The sequence below is a fragment of the Myxocyprinus asiaticus genome, chromosome 1 (genome assembly GCF_019703515.2).
Source record: "Myxocyprinus asiaticus isolate MX2 ecotype Aquarium Trade chromosome 1, UBuf_Myxa_2, whole genome shotgun sequence".
NCBI classification, from domain to species: Eukaryota; Metazoa; Chordata; class Actinopteri; order Cypriniformes; family Catostomidae; genus Myxocyprinus; species Myxocyprinus asiaticus.
In genome coordinates this window covers 52,155,101-52,176,464 of record NC_059344.1, presented here as the reverse complement: position 1 = coordinate 52,176,464, position 21,364 = coordinate 52,155,101, and the positions used below count along the sequence as shown (strand labels likewise).

The 21,364-nt window shown below is 37.0% G+C and overlaps 2 protein-coding genes across 2 annotated transcripts in view; both read left to right on the top strand.

The window, feature by feature from the left end:
• Positions 1-12,616, top strand: part of tbc1d19 (TBC1 domain family, member 19) — a 34,354-nt gene extending 21,738 nt beyond the window's left edge. Inside the window, 11 exon segments of the mRNA XM_051710807.1 lie at positions 1,623-1,698; positions 3,989-4,050; positions 6,987-7,071; positions 7,157-7,201; positions 7,398-7,430; positions 8,218-8,278; positions 8,280-8,331; positions 8,447-8,535; positions 9,224-9,342; positions 10,458-10,528; positions 11,499-12,616. Coding sequence (XP_051566767.1) covers positions 1,623-1,698; positions 3,989-4,050; positions 6,987-7,071; positions 7,157-7,201; positions 7,398-7,430; positions 8,218-8,278; positions 8,280-8,331; positions 8,447-8,535; positions 9,224-9,342; positions 10,458-10,528; positions 11,499-11,573 — 768 coding nt within the window. The 3' untranslated portion in view covers positions 11,574-12,616.
• A 6,985-nt stretch (positions 12,617-19,601) lies between these two features.
• stim2b (stromal interaction molecule 2b) overlaps positions 19,602-21,364 on the top strand; it is a 54,549-nt gene continuing 52,786 nt past the window's right edge. Inside the window, exon 1 of the mRNA XM_051710662.1 lies at positions 19,602-20,803. Coding sequence (XP_051566622.1) covers positions 20,656-20,803 — 148 coding nt within the window. The 5' untranslated portion in view covers positions 19,602-20,655. The remainder of the gene's footprint in view (positions 20,804-21,364) is intronic.

Here is a 21,364-nt window from a genome sequence, read left to right as displayed (position 1 = left end):
TTTGGGAAGGATTCACTAACCATTCTTGTAACTGCCATGAAGAAGTCAGTGACTATATTTCATAATTTCATAAATATTTTGTTTTGGTCACATATTTTAGTCTTCCTGCCAGTGAGTATAAGTTATAAATGTTAATAATGAAAAGGGTAAATTACTTGTGTTAATTTGATTAAACTATTATGTACAATCAGAATATGGAAAGAAATGTTTAAATGGAAAAAAGATATCATAACCTATGATGATAAATGATTTGGGCCAGCTGGGTGTAATTATCTTCAGTGGTTTGTTCCAGTACAGTGTTTTACTTTACTTTATTCAGTTCTGATTTACAGAGACAATGCACATTAATAAACATTTTTGTAAATCCACCAGACAACTTCAACAAATTTTCATCTGTAGTGCAAAAAGACCCATAAGAAGACGAATCCCATAAAAACAGAAATGAGAATTTAAAGCTAAAGTGTGCCATTTCTGCACCTCAAGTGTCACCATACAAAATTGCAAAAATAATATCTATTTTTTAAACAGGTTTCCCAAACACCCCCATCTTCCATTGGTCTGACAAACACCAACTCATGCTGTTGACTGAGCTAATGTTGCTCAGATAAACAGAGAAATGTTTTTGTGCTACAGAGACGCAGTCCCTGTGTCCAAAATCGCATACTGTCAAATTTTGTACTGTATATGTTGAAGGGTGCACTTCTCGACTGGTAAAACAGTACGTTCTTTTTGGTATGCATGCGAATAGTATAAATAGATTTCTGGCATACTTAATCTGGGGGCTTGGGTGTTGTCCCCTGACCCGAATATATGACGTAATAACAAGAACCGCTAAAATAATCTACTCTGGTTTTGTTAAACAAGCACCGTTTAAGCACAAGGAACAACTTTCTTGGTATATATAGCACTAACAGTTGAAAAGAGTTGTCCAATTCACGGTTCACCGCCGTTCTTTTCAATCCAGCATCTTGAATGTGACGTCACCTCAGCTCCTTAGAGATTATGGGATAGTAAAGTGTCCAGTCAATCCGCACTTCAGAATCTCACTGTAAATGGTAGGTCTTCCAGGTATTTCTCACTTACTCTTTTATGAATACTGAGGGTTCGGACATACTGCTTCATGGCTTACTACTTCATGGCATTTATGGCATACTATATAGGGAAGTCTGGATATTCGGACACAGCGAGTTTTCAAGGAAATCAGCCTACAAATGGCTTACTTGCTCCGCACGTTAAGATGGAATGGGAGAAAGTGCTGTGTTTTACACACTTTAAAGCATTTGAGCGAGGCATTATCATACAAACATGCACATTAATAGTGATACATAAAGCCACTTTTGACCCAGACACTTTCAAGAGGCATTCCCCATAAGAAAATGATTCCCAGAAAGTGAAAAGTGATCCTAGTGAACTGCTTCTTTATTTTCAATAGCAATTTAATTAGCTTATTGATTAATATTTTTTTGAAACGATAACTGAATTTGCTCTAATAGCCTGAGGTAGTTTGATCTATGTTCCTAAGTGTCTTTTTATCCATTTATCTTTTGGTTGATTCAATTCAGCTGACTGAGATGAATTCACTTTTGCTGTTTTTGTCAATTGATTTATGTTTTATAAAACAGGAAATAACACATTACGGACAGCTGAAGGCTAGAGTGATTCACTATGCCCTATTGGTGGAAAACCTAATATATAAGGTAAACGCATATTTATTTACAGATGTATAAAGAACATGCAGTTAATTTAAGTACAGCTGTGCTCAAAAGTTTGCATACCCTGGCAGAAATTGAGAAATTTTGGCATTGATTTTGAAAATATGACTGATCATACAAACAAACTGTCTTTTATTTAAGGATAGTGATCATATTTAGCCATTTATTATCACATAGTTGTTTGGCTCCTTTTTAAATCATAATGATAACAGAAATCACCCAAATGGCCCTGATCAAAAGTTTACATACCCTTGAATGTTTGGACTTGTTACAGACACACAAGGTGACACACACAGGTTTAAATGGCAATTAAAGGTTAATTTCCCACACCTGTGGCTTTTTAAATTGCAATTAGTGTCTGTGTATAAATAGTCAGTGAGTTTGTTAGCTTTTACGTGGATGCACTGAGCAGGCTAGATACTGAGCCATGGGGAGCAGAAAAGAACTGTCAAAAGACCTGCGTAACAAGGTAATGGAACTTTATAAAGATGGAAAAGGATATAAAAAGATATCCAAAGCCTTGAAAATGCCAGTCAGTACTGTTCAATCACTTATTAAGAAGTGGAAAATTTGGGGATCTCTTGATACCAAGCCAAGGTCAGGTAGACCAAGAAAGATTTCAGCCACAACTGCCAGAAGAATTGTTCGGGATACAAAGAAAAACCCACAGGTAACCTCAGGAGAAATACAGGCTGCTCTGGAAAAAGACAGTGCGGTTGTTTCAAGGAGCACATTATGACGATACTTGAACAAAAATGAGCTGCATGGTCGAGTTGCCAGAAAGAAGCCTTTACTGTGCCAATGACGCAAAAAAGTCTGGTTACAATATGCCCAACAACACCTTGACACACCTCACAGCTTCTGGCACACTGTAATTTGGAGTGACGAGACCAAAATAGAGCTTTATGGTCACAACCATAAGTGCTATGTTTGGAGAGGTGTCAACAAGGCCTATAGTGAAAAGAATACCATCCCCACTGTGGAGCAGGGTGGTGGCTCACTGATGATTTGGGGTTTTGTGAGCTCTAAAGGCACTGGGAATCTTGTGAAAATTGATGGCAAGATGAATGCAGCATGTTATCAGAAAATACTGGCAGACAATTTGCATTCTTCTGCACGAAAGCTGCGCATTGGACGCTCTTGGACTTTCCAGCATGACAATGACCCGAAGCACAAGGCCAAGTTGACCCTCCAGTGGTTACAGTAGAAAAAGGTGAAGGTTCTGGAGTGGCTATCACAGTCTCCTGACCTTAATATCATCGAGCCACTCTGGGGAGATCTCAAACGTGTGGTTCATGCAAGACGACCAAAGACTTTGCATGACCTGGAGGCATTTTGCCAAGATGAATGGGCAGCTATACCACCTGCAAGAATTTGGTGCCTTATAGTCAACTATTACAAAAGACTGCACGCTGTCATTGATGCTAAAGGGGGCAATACACAGTATTAAGAACTAAGGGTATGCAGACTTTTGAACAGGGGTCATTTAATTTTTTTCTTTGTTGCCATGTTTTGTTTTATGATTGTGCCATTCTGTAATAGCCTACAGTTGAATATGAATCCCATAAGAAATAAAATAAATGTGTTTTGCCTGCTCACTCATGTTTTCTTAAAAATGGTACATACTGTATGTTACCAATTCTCCAAGGGTATGTAAACTTTTGAGCACAACTGTAAAACTCTTCCAAGATCTAGCTGTCCTTATACAGATTAAATGAAAAGATGAACAAAGCAATTTGTTTGCAGTTGTTTATACAGTAACTCCAAAATGTTTTTGGATGCCTGAGCCACACTTAAAAAATGATGTGATATATGAAACCAAGAGGCATCTGAAAACATATGATGGTAGATTTTTTTTCTCAGAACTAACATCACTTTTCAGCCATTCTTTGCTATTACTTTGAACCAACTGGTCTCAATATCATTTTAAGTGGATGTATGAAATACGTTCACACAGGTGTCGTAGCAGAGAAAAAACAGGTGTAGTTCATCAAATTAACTATGGACATGTTTCAGTGTTTGATATTGTATATTGTATATTTTGTTTGAAATGTGCTTGTGCTGTCTTTAAAATAAATGCCACTTGGTTTGACAGTTTGTTGTCTAATGCAATGATATTCTTACATTTTTAAAGTGTGGCTTAATATATTAGTAATTTAAAATTACTCAATTCAGTTTGATGGAAATTTGTTATGAAATGCCTACATCTTACAAATATTTTTGGAGTGTGCATTTTTAGGACATCTAGTGCACCTATAGTGCAGACTTGCCAATGAATGTGAATCTCACTGCAAGTAATGATGATTATTACTTTGTATTTGAGGACTATTTATATCAAGTGAGTGAATACTAAATCTAAAACATTTACAAAACAACCTTTCAATCAGCTGATTATGATCAAGAATTATTCTCATTGAGTCATAAACAAAGTAGATTCTCAATGTAGATTCCCAATATTATTTTGGAAATGATATTGATGTGTCTTTTAGTAGACTAAACTATTGCGAGAACATTGCCCTTGCAAACCCATGTTCTTTGGCTTCATATTCTGTACCTAAACCGGATATATACAGATGGGGCTGAATTGTATAGTCTCACAGATAGACCTCTCTAAACAACACTCTTTTTGCAAGGTATTTATCATAGTCATTTCTTATTATAAGAATCTTTTATTTTCAGAACTTGATATTAATTTCTTCAACTTGTATTTACGTCATCATTGGACTCTAGACTCAAAATGTTCCTGTTCATCGTTTCATTTTTCAAACGGTACAAAACATGCCGAGATACACTGCTTTAATGAGTGGTCATTATTAGATGTTGTTTGCGAGGAATATATTCTTTCTCTTCTACTTGCAGAAATAGCTGTAACCAAGATCAGCAATTTAGTCTTCAAAACAAACAATTTGAGAGGCTCCAAACCACACTTTAAATTTCTTAGTTGTTTTTCACTTTGGTGTTTCATTGGCTGGTATCCCCTGGATGACCATCAATGTGCCTCTATGCCTTCTTTCCCTGGGCTGTTTGTGTCTGTGTCCAGTTGCCTTGTAAATATTGGTTTAGTGTGAACTCTATGGGCAGTTCAGGAATTTCACCGACTGAGGTGTCTGAACTTAGACACTAGGTGGTCGTACTATGGTGATTAGAAAGCTGGATGTGGTAGAAATAAAAAAAATAAAAATAGGTGAAAGGTTTATAATTTATAATACTACCAAGGGCACAAACCTGTTGCAACTGCCTAGAAAGCTAATAGAGATCAGAGATGTATTCAGACAAGATTCCATATTTGGTGTCTTACAGAAGTATGCAGACCTAAACAATTCTCTCAGTTTACTGAATCACAAATCCTACATTGAAAATGTGTGCTTTATTTTTAAAGTAACATGAATTGTTCTGAAACAAATGATATGCATAATTTGTTATTGTGTAAGTGCCACACACTGTAAACCCTAATGATGTCATTACTAAAAAAAAAAAATCATGTTTTCTTAATTAAAACATTTCTTGAAATGTCAAGTTTTGGGCTCATAACTCAAATATCTAAGTTCTTTGAACTTATTATTATTTTTAAATTCATAGACTTAAAGGGGTCATGGCATGCCTTTTTAAAATTATTTTAATATGTTCCTTGATGTTCACTTATAATATTAGTGGAGTAATATATTTGTAAAACATGATCATTTTCCACCCTCATTCTGATCCTCTATCAGAAATGCTTGGTTTTGGTGCTGCCTCTCCTTTAAGACTTGACAGTAAACGCCCACTGTTATGATTGGCTCTCTGCTCTTGCCTGACCTCCTCTTTCCTTGCCATCTAACTGCCACTGTGCAGGCTACGGACATGATAAGGTAAAGCAAGTGTTGATGTGTTGTTGTGAAGGCGGTCAATTGCAAATGTCTACCACAGTGTGACATCGCAATATAGAGGAAATAGAGAACGAGTCGTTTTGGCATGTAACGGAGGTAATCTCACTTTTTTCTCTCGGTTGAGACATCTGGGATAAGCACTTAAATGCACTATTGTGAGTAAACAAACAGATACAAATACAGATTTAAACCAAAACCAATGAAGCTTCTGTACAGCGTTCCTCCTCGGTTATAAACCGTGCTGCTCTTCCGGGTGTGTCGCATGTGCGTCAGTTCTCGCGTGTCATATATCAACGCTATTACGCGCTTGAATTATTTAATTATGGTTCCTAGGTCAAAGGAAACATATGGGGTCATTTAAATATTTGTTATTAAGAACTCAGAGGTTTTTGTTCTTTTGTAGTATTATTTATGTTGTTTCTTTGTAAAGAGTAGTCCCATTAGGGTAAACTGTGTCCCCTTTGGTCAAGTTGGAAACTATTAACACTATCTCAGTTCTCCTTGTGTATGTGCAACTAAAGTACAGGTGTCTATGTATTTCTGTGGAGAAAATACGTTTTGATGATTGACCTAGAATCTGTTATAATCTTCATTATTTAAGCTGTGTTATTGTATGACCTAAATTTGAAAGTTGAAACAACAACCTTTAAATAGCAAATCTGAGTTAAGTCTACTTGCATCTAATTACCTTAAATTAAATTTAATGTTTCTTTCTTTCTATAGGAACACCAAATTAAGTGAACTTAATTACACAGGTTTTGGAGACGCCATTACTCGGTTTAATTGAGGGAATGAGTTTACTCAATCAATTGAGTCAACTTATTAGGGTTTTCAGTGCAGAGTGATTACACTCTTCGGGCGAATCAACCTAGCTTACTTATACATGTCTTAGTTGTCTTTTTTTGTCTTAGTTTGTATTTTATTATTTTGTATTATGGTAAAGAATATTCTTAAGAAAAATACAAAACAATGATCTTCTTTGAATGTTTGATATGTTATTTAACTTTTGAGCAACATCCTGAAGTGGCAGATGTTAATGCAATCTATTCTTTTAGAGTTTTTAGGTTGCTAGGTTTGTAGTTGGCCACTTACGGTTGGAAAGGAAAGCTTTCGAAATCCATTAAACAAATTAAGAAAACAAGGTTACAGAGAAACCTGCATCATAGGAAGCAGATAAAAAATATATCTGCTTAAGTCGGATTGCTTTTCTTTTAAAATGAATTACATTTCCATTATGGGAATCTGCAATAAAAGACAAAATGCACCTGTTTGACCATGCCAGGCTGTAGCTCTAAAGTGGCTCTTCAAATGTGATTGCACCAGGAACTAAGCAGTTTACCAAAGATATAAGTATGTTTTGCAATACAAATCTGTGTGGCACTTATTTGTGCTTTGTTTTTCTCCCCAGGTCTTGCTATGTTTCTCTCGAGACACTGCAGTCCTGGAGCATTTCAACTACAACTGTGCTACGCCAACTAAATCTTGCATCCAAAGTAACATCTTTTCATGTCTGTCTTTACTGCTGTTACAATGTCTCCCTTACCTTCTTTTCAGTCTATGAATATGTCTTTTTTTCAGGCAAATCTGGTTCAGAGCAGTTTGCTGTGGTTTACCCCCCAAATGGTGAGAAAGCAGCTTGTACATGTGTTCACATTCCAGCATGCACCAGTCAGTATCTTCATTTGTTGAATTCTCTGATTTTGAATCTTTCAAAATCCTTATTCCTTTTTATTAGTTGAACAGTATCACTGAAACACTTTCGTTCTAACAGTAACAGTGTGCTGTCAATGTGACAATATATACCCTCTCTCTCCCAAAGGTGTCAATCCATTCCATGGCTTCTCAATGTATGGTGAGTTTGAAACATGAAGAATACAGCACATAACCTTATAATCAATGTACAGCTCGATTTCTTTCTCTTTTTTTAACAGTCAAATGAGGCAGTTAATTAACATAGGTATAGTTACCTCTTTTAGTTGATGCATAGGCAATAATACAACAACAACATAAAATAGAAGAATCAGCTCTATTTCTAATTATACAATAAATAGTTTGGGTTCTAAAATTTGATTGATGAGCTGCATTAAAAAGCTGTTTTAAAATAGCTGGTGTATGCGCACCTGCCCGCACATAAAATGGATTTTGTATTAATGCTTTTAATATTTTTCTTAGTTGTTTGGCAACTGTAAACCGTTTACAGTTAGGCTAAGGAACTATATAACTTGGTTGAAGAATTGTTTGTTTAGATTTTTATTAGTTTGGAATGTAACAAACCTTGGTAAATACTTAATGAACATTTGGTCTCTTATCATATCACTGTTGCCACAGTTTTATTAAAATAATAAGCTGGCCCACACAGAAATTGTCCGTGCAGAAATCAACAGAAAGCTCTGCAGATTTTTTGCATTATTCTAACCCCTGTTATTCACTCATCCCCGAACCCTTGTGTGTTCATTTATTTATTATTTTGTTTAGTTTGGTTAAGCTTTAAGATATCAGTAAGTCTTTAGCCAGTGAGCCTAAGCCACAATGTGAAGCAGAGTACATACAATCCCCTAAACCATGGTAAAATCACACATGGCCTATGGTGGCATATTGCTTTAATAATTTCCTGAGTATGTTTTTGTTTTGTGGTGCAGTGCCCCCTAAGTGTTTCTAATATAATGAGCTGTCCAAGTTGTACAGCGTGTTCAGGGAGATTTCTTCACTTCTTTAGAATGCACTCACATCCGTCTGTAAGTACATTTGTTTGTGTGATTTGACGTAACACAACAGATTGCCTGAGTGCCAGTTTGTGCAAGATGATGGTTGTCTCTGATATTACCAAGTGCGTGTGTGTGTGTGTGTGTGTGTGTGTGTGTGTGTTAGGGTATAGTGTCACTGTGTTTGCAGTTTGAGAGGTTACTGCAGACCCACCTTCTTCAGCTTTTCTACCATCTACGGGAGATAGGAGCCCATTTTTTTTTTTTTTTCATATTTATTGGTTATATATCATTTAGTTGTCTCTTATGTTGCTCCTGGTCACAATGGTGGTAGGTGATCTAATGTATGTAATTCTCAGGGTATTTCTTTTTTTTTTTTTTTGGACGGGATGCCCCAAATCTGGTTTTGCCCCTTAGTCCAGCGAACACACTCTTTAAGTTAAGAAAACCTTTAGTGATAATATAAATATAAAATTACAATTATAATTTACTTTTTTGTTTAGACTTATTTGTGGCAAGGATCCTTTACCAATTCACTACATTACCACTCACATTTGTAAAAATCTAGTTGATATTGCAATTATAATTAGTTATTTTCATGTGCACATGTTTGTTCAGACCACATTTATTATAGATACTGGTTATGTTGCTTTAGCTTCTAGCTGAAGTTGACTTTTTTATAAAGTCACTTTCAGTGTATATTGAAAGACGTTCCACTATGTGTGCTGTATTGTTATAGAACAGCTCCATCTAGTGTCTGAGCTATGCACATAAAAGTCTCACAATTCAACATTTTCACAGAAGCAGATAAGATTATTGTTTAAAAAGGACCTTAAAGTGTATTTGTGGCACTGTGTGTATGTTTTCATGTCTTTTCCTTTGTGTGTGTGTGTGTGTGTGTGTGTGTGTGTGTGTGTGTGTGTGTGCGCGCGCGCATCTTCCTTAGATTGTGTATTGCCTTTAAGTGGATCGCCCGAGCCTTCTCTGGATACCTGTCCACCAATCGGCTCTTGTTGTTATGGGACCGTATCCTTGGATATGGTTCCTTAGAGGTAGTGGCAGGTGGGTCTGTCCTCCCTAATGTGTGACCTTCTGCCAGCTGTTTTGAACATGGAACATGTGATTATGTTACTTAGTCAATTCACAGTTTTAGGTCACTGTTTGATTACAGCTGAAGTCGGTACTTAATTACTCAATAAGTAATCACTTAGTATAGGAGATGTTAAACTGTTACTAATTTACCTTCAGTGTTTCAATTTGACTCCTTAAGTAAGGTTAAAGGTCAAGTGTGCAATTCCTGCACCACCAAACGTAATATGAGTCACCAAATAGAATTGTAAAAATAATGTTTTCAGACAGGTTTCCCTGAACACTTGCCCCATCTTTAAAGGGATAGTTCACCCAAAAAGAAAATATTCTCTCATCATTTACTCACCCTCATACCATCCCAGATGTGTATGACTTTCTTTCTTCTACTGAACACAATTTTGATTTTTAGAAGAATATTTCAGCTCTGTAGGTCCATACAATGCAAGTGAATGGGTACCAAATTCAATTTCAGCTCCAAAAAGCACATAAAGGCAGCATAAAAGTAATCACCAATTCACTTGTTTAATCCATGTCTTCAAAAGCAATATGATAGGTGTGGGTGAGAAACCTGTCAATATTTAAGTCCTCCACTTTCACATTATTCTTCTTTTGTTCTTGGCGATTCGCATTCCTTGTGCGTATCGCCTCCTACTTGGCAGGGTGGAGAATTTATAGTAAAAAGCACTTAAATATTTAACTTTTTCTCACCCACACCTATCATATGGCTTCTGAAAACATGTTTTCGTATGGATAACTTTTGTGCTGCCGTTGTGTTTTTTGGAGCTTAAAAATGTTGGTACCCATTCACTTGCATTGTGAGGACCTACAGAGCTGAGATATTTACCTAAAAATCTTTGTGTTCTGCAGAAGAAAGAAAATCATACAAATCTGGGATGGCATAAGGGTGAGTAAATGATGAGAGAATTGGGAAATGCTTTTATAAATGGCTTACTTAGTTGTCTCTGCATATTAATCTGGGATAGGAGAAAGTATTTTTAACATAAAAAGAAAAGCACATTTTACCTTTACATAAGTCATTTGTAATATTCATACTTCCTGCATGTGATGCATCTGTTCCTTTGTTTCAGTCCTGGCTGCTGCAGTTTTTGCCTTCCGAGCCGAAAACCTAATGGAAGTTCCATCATTGGCATCGGCCGAGGTTGTTACATGCAAGCATGCATGTGTGTGTTTGTGTGTGTGTGTACAGAAATACAAGAGCCACTTTTAAAAGCAGACCACATTCCCCACACCCCACCCCTAAAATGTTTAGACTATGTGATGTCAAGTGTGATGGGAACATTAGCATGAGCAAGATAACTGTAGGAACTGTATGGGTATATGTGCTATTGTTTGTGTTATAGTTTAAAAATCATTACTTAAGCAAAATCAAAAGCCCTTTATTGCACTTTGCACATGCATTGTCTGATGTTTAATTATGTAGTTTACTTGGCATTTCGCTTTAAGATTTGACAGTGTATCAATTTTACATGCACAGGCCCAACATATTCACAGTTTATTTCCATACTTCCAACTTTTATTGAAGCATCGTATGTCAATTAAGAGGACTGCACTGTTGGATGCTGTTGCATGCAACTTCTTAATTGACAGTTGTAGTAAAAGCGCATATGATCTGCAGGCATTAATTCTGGCTGTAACCCGCAGTGACGCACAGGCCTGGGCCCAAAGGTGCTGTGAAGATGCTGCTGGACAGTATCTGCTTGCTTCTGTACCACCTGGCCCCTACCGGAGAAAGTATCATAACACGTTGTATTTTTAGCGGCCTGGCCTGGTCATGAAACGTTAGAGGAGACGTGCTAACCTGATAGGGGCCTCTAAATTTATTTGCTTCCAATTCTATAAGGACAGAAGCTTGAGAACACTTGATTCCCTCTGAGGGCCCCCACCCCTTACAGCTCCTGTGAGACAGATGCACCTTCCAAGATCTTGAGTAGCATCAGAGCAGGCCAGCCATTTTGAGAAACAGGATTGGTGGTCATGCATTTTTTTAAGTTTGACTTGGTGTCCAGTGCTTTTATTGCCAGACAATCTAAATGGATGCCCAACACTGCCCTAAATCTACTTCCATCTTAAGAAAGATCCTTCTGTTTTCATTTCTTCTTGTCTTGCAGGCTGTTCTTGCTGATCTCTCAACCTTGAAGGTAATGCCCCTGTTGCAGATCTTCCTCTTTGCCATTGCTGTCTGAGGAGACTGCCTTTTATGTTTGTGTGTTGTGGCTGGATGCCCCAGTCCAGCCAGATTGCTGCTTAAAGACCCCTTTAAATTAATAAAAAAGGACTTTTGTACCTTTTTAGTCCATGTCTGTTAACTTTGAGGCCATCTCTATTCTAGTATACTGCTAAAAGTTGACAAAATCGAAATTTTAAAACTACAATGTTGCTCTTCTCTCATGTTGCTCTCAGGGGCATATACTGTACACATTTTTGCCCAACAAAATGCTTTCTACAATTAGAATTTCATCTTCCCCTAAATTGTAAATACCACCTGAAACTAGCTAGCAATAGCAAATCATGGTTCAGTCATGGCTGTGATGTACACCAATGTCTGTTGGCTTTAAAAAACAAAAAAATAAATAGGGATGACCCCTTCCGCCCAGACTTTTTTAATAGGAAATACTTCAACACAGGAAAGAAAACTGCACTTGTTATGCCATTTTTATGGGGTCTTAAAGGGATATTTCACCCAAAAATGAAAATTCTTTCATCATTTACTCACCCTCGTGCCATCACAGATGTGTATAACTGTCTTCTCCAAAAAAACATTCTTTTAGAAGAATATCTCAGCTCTGTAGGTCCATACAGTGCAAGTGAATGGTAGTTAGAACTTTGAAGGTCCAAAAAGCATATAAAGGCAGCATAAATGTAGCATTGTATATTTCACTTTCCTAAAATAAAGTAGTGATCCTAACTGACCTTAGACAGGGAATGTTTTCTATGATTCAGTGTCAGGAATTATGAAAAACTGAGTTTAAATGTATTTGGCTAAGGTGTTTGTAAACTTCTGACTTCAACTGTATTTATAGATTTGAATGGTATCTGCACTAGTTGAAAATATGTTGTATAATGACATTTGTAGTTGCAGTGTAAGTTTTTCAAGATTCACAGATGAGACTGTGCAAGGATTTTGGGGACAGTTGTAGGCTTGAATTGAATGATAGAGAGGACATCTACTGAATGTCAGAAGATTGAATCCATAACTGTCACAAGTGGGGAGGGCTGTTAAAGTATATTCGGTAACACCTTAACAATAAGGTTCCATTTGTTAACATTAGTTAACAACATTAGTTAACATGAACTAACAATGAACAATAATTTTACAGCATTTATTAATCTTATTTAATCTTAATTTCAACATATACTAATATTTTTTTTTTAAATCAAAAGTTGTATTTGTTAATATTAATTAATGCACTATGAACTAACTGGAAATAATAATGAACAACTGTTAACCAGCATGAACAAAGATTAATAAATGCTGTAAAAATATATTGTTAATTGTTTGTTCATGATACCTTATGCAGTGTGAACAAATGGAACCTTATTGTAAAGTGTTGGGTATTATTCTAATTCTAAATAACATACCCATGTTAGGCCTTTGGAAAAAAGCACCCCAAGTTGCTCCAAGGCCCTGCAACTGCCTAGTGCCAGTAAATTTGGATGAGAACGAGTAATTTCCATGGGCGATGGTAGCAACACTGATGGATATGCGTTTTGACTTTGTTTGCATATTGGATGCTTTGCCTAATCCATTTAATAAGCCCAGATCTCATTACCCTTATCAGGATAAAATCATGCATGTGAGATAAAAAAAAATAAAAAAAACGGAAAAAAGAATTGATTGTCTTAAAGATAAATTAATATAATTTTGTAATATTTTAAACACATCCACAAAATGTATTGTTTTACTTTGGCTGTATCACCTCTTTGTATTGAAAATTTGGGCATGCTGATTTAAGTGTAACGGACACTTAGGCATATCTGCATGCATAATTATGTAACACAGGCTGACATTTCTCTATATGGTACCATTTTGTACTTCAGATTGCAACTCTTTGATGTTTGTTCTCTTTTGATTGCTAAAGAAATGGTTTCCGCTACACTATAATAAGTCTTGTAATTCTTTACTTGATAGTAAATTGCAATCTGAAGCAGATTAATTATACATCTATTTTAAAACAGTAAATCAGAATATTCAGTAAAAGCAGTTCAGCCTACTAATTGTTTAATGCCGTAGTGAGCTGTTTAATGCCCTATGTTCATATGCATCACAGGATTTTGCTTTAACCTCCATAAATATTCCTTGCATAATATATATTTAATTACTATATAATTACATTTCAGTCAGCTTTTTTTCATATGGCCCTTTTGTACAGGTTGTACAATGCATTGAGCCCCGTGGATATCAGCATCATTCATGACCCTACAGGTAGGAACTCAACCGACCATCTGACAGCTGCTCTGTCTATCCGCCTGCCTCTTTCATTCCCACTGCTCCTCAGATCAAATTATGCCACTCCTCAGTTTTCTGCCCTTCTTCTCGCTCCCCATCGCCTCACGCTGGTCTCTTGGTATATCTGCCATCTGTTTACACTGCTTCCCACGCCCTGTCCCGGTTATTACCGGACTTTCAGTCGTCGACTTGCGCCAAAGATGGGGAACAATAGACTGTTTGATGGGGGGAAGCAAGGAAAAAGAAGAGAAAAAAGAGGGAAAGGAGGAGAAAAAAGAAAGGAAAAAATGAAGAGCCCCTGTGATTTTTAGGCAATTTTGGTATACAAATAGTCATATTTTACTCAAAAAAACAAAAAACAAAAAAACTGCTTTTGTGGTGCATATCGAAGGTTTCAGCGCAGACAAGAAAGACCACGGTTCGAGTCCCACCATCAACAAAAATACAACGTTGAAATCACAACTAACAGTCTTCAAAAATATTGCTGATATTAAAATAAAAACATCATTCATCACCCCTGTTCACTAAGGGATACTTTTATATTGACATTGGTAATTCAAATAATTGCAAGCTATGGCATTTCTCAATGTATGATTAATTTGTTATATATATATATATATATATATAATTATGCACAGTACTGTGCAAAAGTCTTAGGCACATAAGATGCTTCACAAAAACTATTTGTCTTAAGATGGTTATTTATATTTTCAGCTTTAGTGTGTCAATAGGAAATATAAATTTTAGACTCCCAAACATTTCTTTTGCAAATAGAATAGAACAGAAGAACATGGAGCCCTGCAACAGATGGCATGGTCCCCACAGAGCCCCCCACTGAATATTGAGTCAGTCTGGGATTACAAGAAGAGACGAAAGCAATTGAGACCGCCGAAATAGATAGAAGAACTGTGGCGAATTCTCCAAGAAGCTTGGAACATCCTATCCGCCAACAACCAAGAAAACTCGAGAATTGGTGCTGTTTTGAAGGCAAAGGTGGCCACACCATATATTGATTTAGCTTTTTTTTTTTAATGTTTACTCAACTTTGAATGACGTTATTTGATAAATGATAATTTATTATTTTTTTAAGACATCCTCACTATGCAACATTTTCCCCAAGTGCCTAAAACTTTTGCACAGTACTGTGTATATATGTGTGTGTGTGTGTGTTAATGTATTTGTTATTTTATTCTGTTGTTTGCTAATTGAATTATTAGATCATCATTTTGATACATTTTTCAAATCTGACTAATTATTACTCTGTTATTACTATTATTATTTTATATATATTTATATATATGTATGTATATGTATGTATATAGTATGTGTGTGTGTGTGTGTGTGTATATGTACAGTGGTGTGAAAAAGTGTTTGCCCCCTTCCTGATTTCTTATTTTTTTGCATGTTTGTTACACTTAAATGTTTCAAATCATCAAACAAGTTTAAATATTAGTCAGAGATAACACAAGTAAACACAAAATGCAGTTTTTAAATGAAGGTTGTTATTATTAAGGGAAAACAAAATCCAAACCTACATGGCCCTGTGTGAAAAAGTGATTGCCCCCTAAACCTAATAACTGGTTGGGCCACCCTTAGCAGCAACAACTGCAATCAAGCGTTTGCGATAACTTGCAATGAGTCTTTTACAGTGCTGTGGAGGAATTTTGGCCCACTCATCTTTGCAGAATTGTTGTAATTCAGCCACATTGGAGGGTTTTCGAGCATGAACTGCCTTTTTAAGGTCATGCCACAGCATCTCAATAGGATTCAGGTCAGGACTTTGACTAGGCCACTGCAAAGTCTTCATTTTGTTTTTCTTCAGCCATTCAGAGGTGAACTTGCTGGTGTGTTTTGGATCATTGTCCTGCTGCAGAACCCAAGTTCGCTTCAGCTTGAGGTCACGAACAGATGGCTGGACATTCTCCTTCAGGATTTTTTGGTAGACAGCAGAATTCATGGTTCCATTTATCACAGCAAGTCTTCCAGGTCCTGAAGCAGCAAAACAGCCCCAGACCATCACACTACCACCACCATATTTTACTGTTGGTATGATGTTCTTTTTCTGAAATGCGGTGTTACTTTTACGCCAGATGTAATGGGACACACACCTTCCAAAAAGTTCAACTTTTGTCTCGTCAGTCCACAGAGTATTTTCCCAAAAGTCTTGGGGATCATCAAGATGTTTTCTGGCAAAAATGAGACGAGCCTTAATGTTCTTTTTGCTCAGCAGTGGTTTTCATCTTGGAACTCTGCCATGCAGGCCATTTTTGCCCTGTCTCTTTCTTATGGTGGAGTCATGAACACTGACCTTATCTGAGGCAATTGAGGCCTGCAGTTCTTTGGATGTTGTTGTGGGGTCTTTTGTGACCTCTTGGATGAGTCGTCGCTGCGCTCTTGGGGTAATTTTGGTCGGCTGGCCACTCCTGGGAAGGTTCACCACTGTTCCATGTTTTCGCCATTTGTGGATAATGGCTCTCACTGTGGTTCTCTGGAGTCCCAAAGCTTTAGAAATGGCTTTATAACCTTTTCCAGACTGATAGATCTCAATTACTTTCTTTCTCATTTGTTCCTGAATTTCTTTGGATCTCGGCATGATGTCTAGCTTTTGAAGATCTTTTGGTCTACTTCACTTTGTCAGGCAGGTCCTATTTAAGTGATTTCTTGATTGAGAACAGGTGTGACAGTAATCAGGCCTGGGTGTGGCTAGAGAAATTGAACTCAGGTGTGATAAACCACAGTTAAGTTATGTTTTAACAGGTGGGGCAAACACTTTTTCACACAGGGCCATGTAGGTTTGGATTTTGTTTTCCCTTAATAATAACAACCTTCATTTATAAACTGCATTTTGTGTTTACTTGTGTTATCTTTGACTAATATTTAAACTTGTTTGATGATCTGAAACATTTAAGTGTGACAAACATGCAAAAAAATAAGAAATCAGGAAGGGGGCAAACACTTTTTCACACCACTGTATATGTATGCCTGAACGGTGCTATACTAAAGTAAAGAAAATTATTTATTTCCCAGGCTCACAGAGGTCTGCTTACTGAAAAAGGATGGTGTAAATCAATGACCACATTAGCAAAATGATTACCTACATGATCAGTCGTTACAAAATGCATACACCTACATAATATCATATACTAAAAGATACAATATTTTATTGATACAAGTTAAGTACAAATTAATCACTGTTCATGTATTTATAAAAGAGACTTATTGCAACTAGGATCTATTTATTTTTATCTTTAACCCTTATGTGGTGTTTGGGTCAAAGTGACCCATTTCAAATTTTTACTAAAAGAAAAATGATACAAGGATACAATTTTCAACCTGAAACTTATGGCCTTGGCTTATTTTCTGTGAAGAACATGTAAAAGAAAAAAAATATTCATTGAATACACATGCTACAATGCCCCCACACATTCATGTCCTTCATACGATGTTCGGGTCAATTTGACCCGAATACACACAGAGACATGCACACACACACGCCCACATTCACTCACTCACTCACTCACACATAGAGAGAGAGAAAGAGAGAGAGAGAGAGAGAGAGAGAGAGACAGACACACACTCACTCACTAGATAGAGTGGTGCTTTCCGTGGCAAAATTTCTCATCACGATGTTCCACCAACTGCCCCAAGTTGAAAAAGGCCACCCATATGACAGTAGGATGTTCTGGTCCAGAGATATTGGTGTTGTTCCATGGTTGCTAGGGTAACCACATCTGGTTGCTTGGCAGTTACCAGGGTGATACTTATCAAGGCTCCTTGCTATCCCGAGTTAAATAAGTAAACCCGGAAGTCTCTACGATTTTCTGGTGCAGAGATATTTGTTTTGCTATTTGGTTGCTAGGGTAAGCCAATGTGGTTGCTAGGCAGTTGACAGGGAGATACTAAGAAGGCTGCTTTCTGTCTTGAGTCATACAAGCCAACAATGAAGTCTCTACTACATTCTGATACTGAGATACTGTACACATCTAAGCGATTTGGAATGGAAGTCAATGGGATTTGGTTACTAGGGTGCTCTAAATGGTTTCTAGGGCGTGGATAAGTAGTTTCCATGTTGATACTTGAAGACTGATTGCTCACCCAAGTTAAACAAGCCAACTCTCATGTCTCTAGGACATTCTGATCCGAAGATATCCCTCTCAGCCTTTTTGAATGGATGTCAATGGAGCTGGTTGCTAGGGTGCTCTAAATGGTTGCTAAAGAGTGGTTAACCATTAAACAGAGTGATTCTTATTGGCTGCTTACTAACCTGACTCAAAAGTGCTAATCTGCAAGTCTCTAAAATATTCTGTTCTGAAGAAATCCAAGTCTTTATTATAGTGGATTTTTTTACATAAATTATAACTTTATCACAAAAAATGAATGACACTTCCATTGTTTAATGTGATCTAGCAGAGATTAATTGCAAACATTAATCATATATGTTATCTATATTGTTTGGAATTGAGATAAAGACAATATGTTTAGCAGTTTTTTATGTAAATTTGTATTTCTGTATTGCTTTTAAAACCCCAATAATGTCCTGGGTCAATTTGACCCGAACAGTACCAAAGGGTCCAAAAAGTGAACTCTGTGTTATTGGTCCTAGAGAGTTCATACATGAGTAATCTGTTGAACTGTGTCACTCCAAATCCAGCAGCAGCAGCTGTTCCTCCAACAGGTAAGCTATGCCACAACGCAAATCTACCTGGGTTTATTCTCGTTGTGGAATAATATAGAATGCCAGACATGTCCTCTATTGTCACTGATGTATTGCTTTTAAAACCCCAATAATGTCCTGGGTCAATTTGACTTGAACAGTACCAAAGGGTCCAAAAAGTGAACGCCACACAAGGGTTAAAAATCACACGAATCCCAACCAAGCATACTTTTGTCTCTAACTACATACAGTGTATATACAGAATAACATTTCTATTCATTTGTTTATATTTAAGATTTACATTTAAGATTTATAATTAGGATTAAGATTTGACATCCATACATAGCCTAACATTTATATTTAATTTTAATATTTAAGAATTATTTGAGATTTAGATTTAAGATTTACATTTAGGATTTAGATTTAAACTTTATGTATAACAATTGTATTTAATTTCTTTATTTGAGCTTTATGTGTAGGCTATATATTTACATTTAGGGTTTAGATATATACGTACAGGGTATATTCAGTATAACATTTATATTATTTTTTTATATTTAAGGTTTACATTTAAGAATTATTTGAGATTTAGATTTACCATTTACATTTAAATGCATAGAAATTAGATATATATTTTTTATATATAAAAAAAAAAAAACATTTATGGAAATCTGGAAAACAAAATGGGCCTTTTTTCCTTAATCTGACAAAAATGGATCAGTTTTTGTATCATGTTTTATTTTATAAACGTTTTTGGTGTGTAGGGTAAACCAAAACAAAAAACTGATTCTACGTTAAGTGATACAAAATGAACTTTAGGCTCCAGATATCATTCCACGTCCCGCAAAACAACGAAACGCTAATTTGCTGCCTGCTTGCGTTCTCCCGCGGTCCGCCTTTTCAAAGCGCACATCGCGCTGCCGGTGTCAGCCAATCACATCCTGCCATGTTGGGACAGTTCAACCAATCACTGTCCACAGCGAGGAGGAAAACTTGGATCAGTGTCGGCTGTGAATTGCATGTGACACCATGGGGGAATTAAAAGTGGGAAGTGATGAACAATAACGCGGGCCGTTTCCGGGAGGCGCGAGCATTCCAAACGAAGAACTTTCTGGTGATTGCTCTTCTTGTGCATGCCGATAGTCAAACATAAGGTTCACTGTTGCTTTAAACAGCCTTTTCAGTCATCACTGTCTGCTGACTTGGTAGCTGCTAATAAAGAGACGTGGTTTTGTGTCATATGAGAATAGACGACAGCGCTAAAGCGCGTCTTTACACAAGGAGAATCACACTGCCAGCGTCCTGTTGTTAAATGATTTGCATACGGACTTCCGCCCCCTGAATTTAGTTTCTGCATCAACTACCAAAGGCAGTGGGCAGACGTGAGCCCTCATGTCAGGCGTAGTCATGCGGGCTTGACATTTAAACTCGGTTAATATTTGGACATGAACGGCGGACGCGTTTGTTTGGGGTCGTCCGCTTGGATTTGGATTAAACGGCACATTGGGATCTGACACTTTCATTATCAGAGGCGGTTCACTATACTGGATATCTGCCGACTGTTTGTGGATGTATCGTGACTGTTTTCTTTTTCATCCAGAGTAAAATTTGGATATGGCACCCAAAAAAACATTGGTATTTTAATAGCAGGAAAATGTGTTTTTCATCTCACTGGAGGTGATGATTTAAAACAGGGGATTCCTCGTCAGTTTGCACTTGTCTCTTTGGATCCCGAATTAGGTTTCAGGCTCACGCGATACAGCCAAATTCTTCAGTCCACAATATCTGATTTCTAAATTGTCAGATGTGTCAAACCAGAAACGCCGAAAGAGTTGACCATCTCTTTTGGATGGAGTTTTGCCTTTCAGTCTTATTTTGACGTCTTGGACAGCGTGGATGCATGTACAGCCTTGGTGAACATGTTGAATCGTTTTTAGTCTACAACGGTTGGATTACCTCTTTTTGAAATACATTTAATGCTATATTTTTTTTCAGGGCATTTAAACTCGGTGTTTTTTATGTAACCACTGTTGAAATCAGACACTGAATTGTTTCTCGTGATATTTTCTTAAGGCAATCGGCTTAATCCCTGTGTGAAAAATACCGTGATATCTCTCTATTTATTTGTGCTTCTTTAAAAGGCAGTTCACAGCTTTTGCACACCATGACTTTCTTGTCCGGGGCAGCGGTTCTGTTGCTGCGTGGACTCGTCATCTCTGCGGTATTGGTCCTAGAGAGTTCATACACGAGTAATTTGTCGAACCGAGTCACTCCGAATCCAGCAGCAGCAGCAGCAGCTGTTCCTCCTACAGGTAAGCTATGCCACAACGCAAATCTACCTGGGTTTATTCTCGTTGTGGAATAATAAAGAATGCCAGACACGTACTCTGTTATCACTGATGTTTTGGTGAGTATTAAGTGGAGAATATCTGCACGTATGATGCCCTACGTGGGTCCTGCTGTTGGGCATGTCATACCCACCATCACATCACTTCTGGATGATTCAAGAGAATTCAGCCTTTGTCCATTAGAGTGATGAAGGTAAGACGAAATTCAATCGGAATCCCCACTTTTACACCAATAAATGCTTGGCAAAGAGCTGGAGCCAGGAGGCACCCCTCTTTTAAAGGAATAGTTCACTCAAAAATGAAATTCTCTCTTCATTTACTTACCCTCGGATGTATGACTTTCTATCTTCCGCAGAACACAAATTAAGATTAATAGAAGAATACCTGAGCTCTGTAGGTCCATACAATGCAAGTGAACGGTGGTCAGAACTTTGAAGCCCCAAAAAGCACATAAAGGCAGCACAAAAGTAATCCATAAGACCAGGGACTAAAAACAAAATGATTTTCATTTCAGTTCGTTCTGAG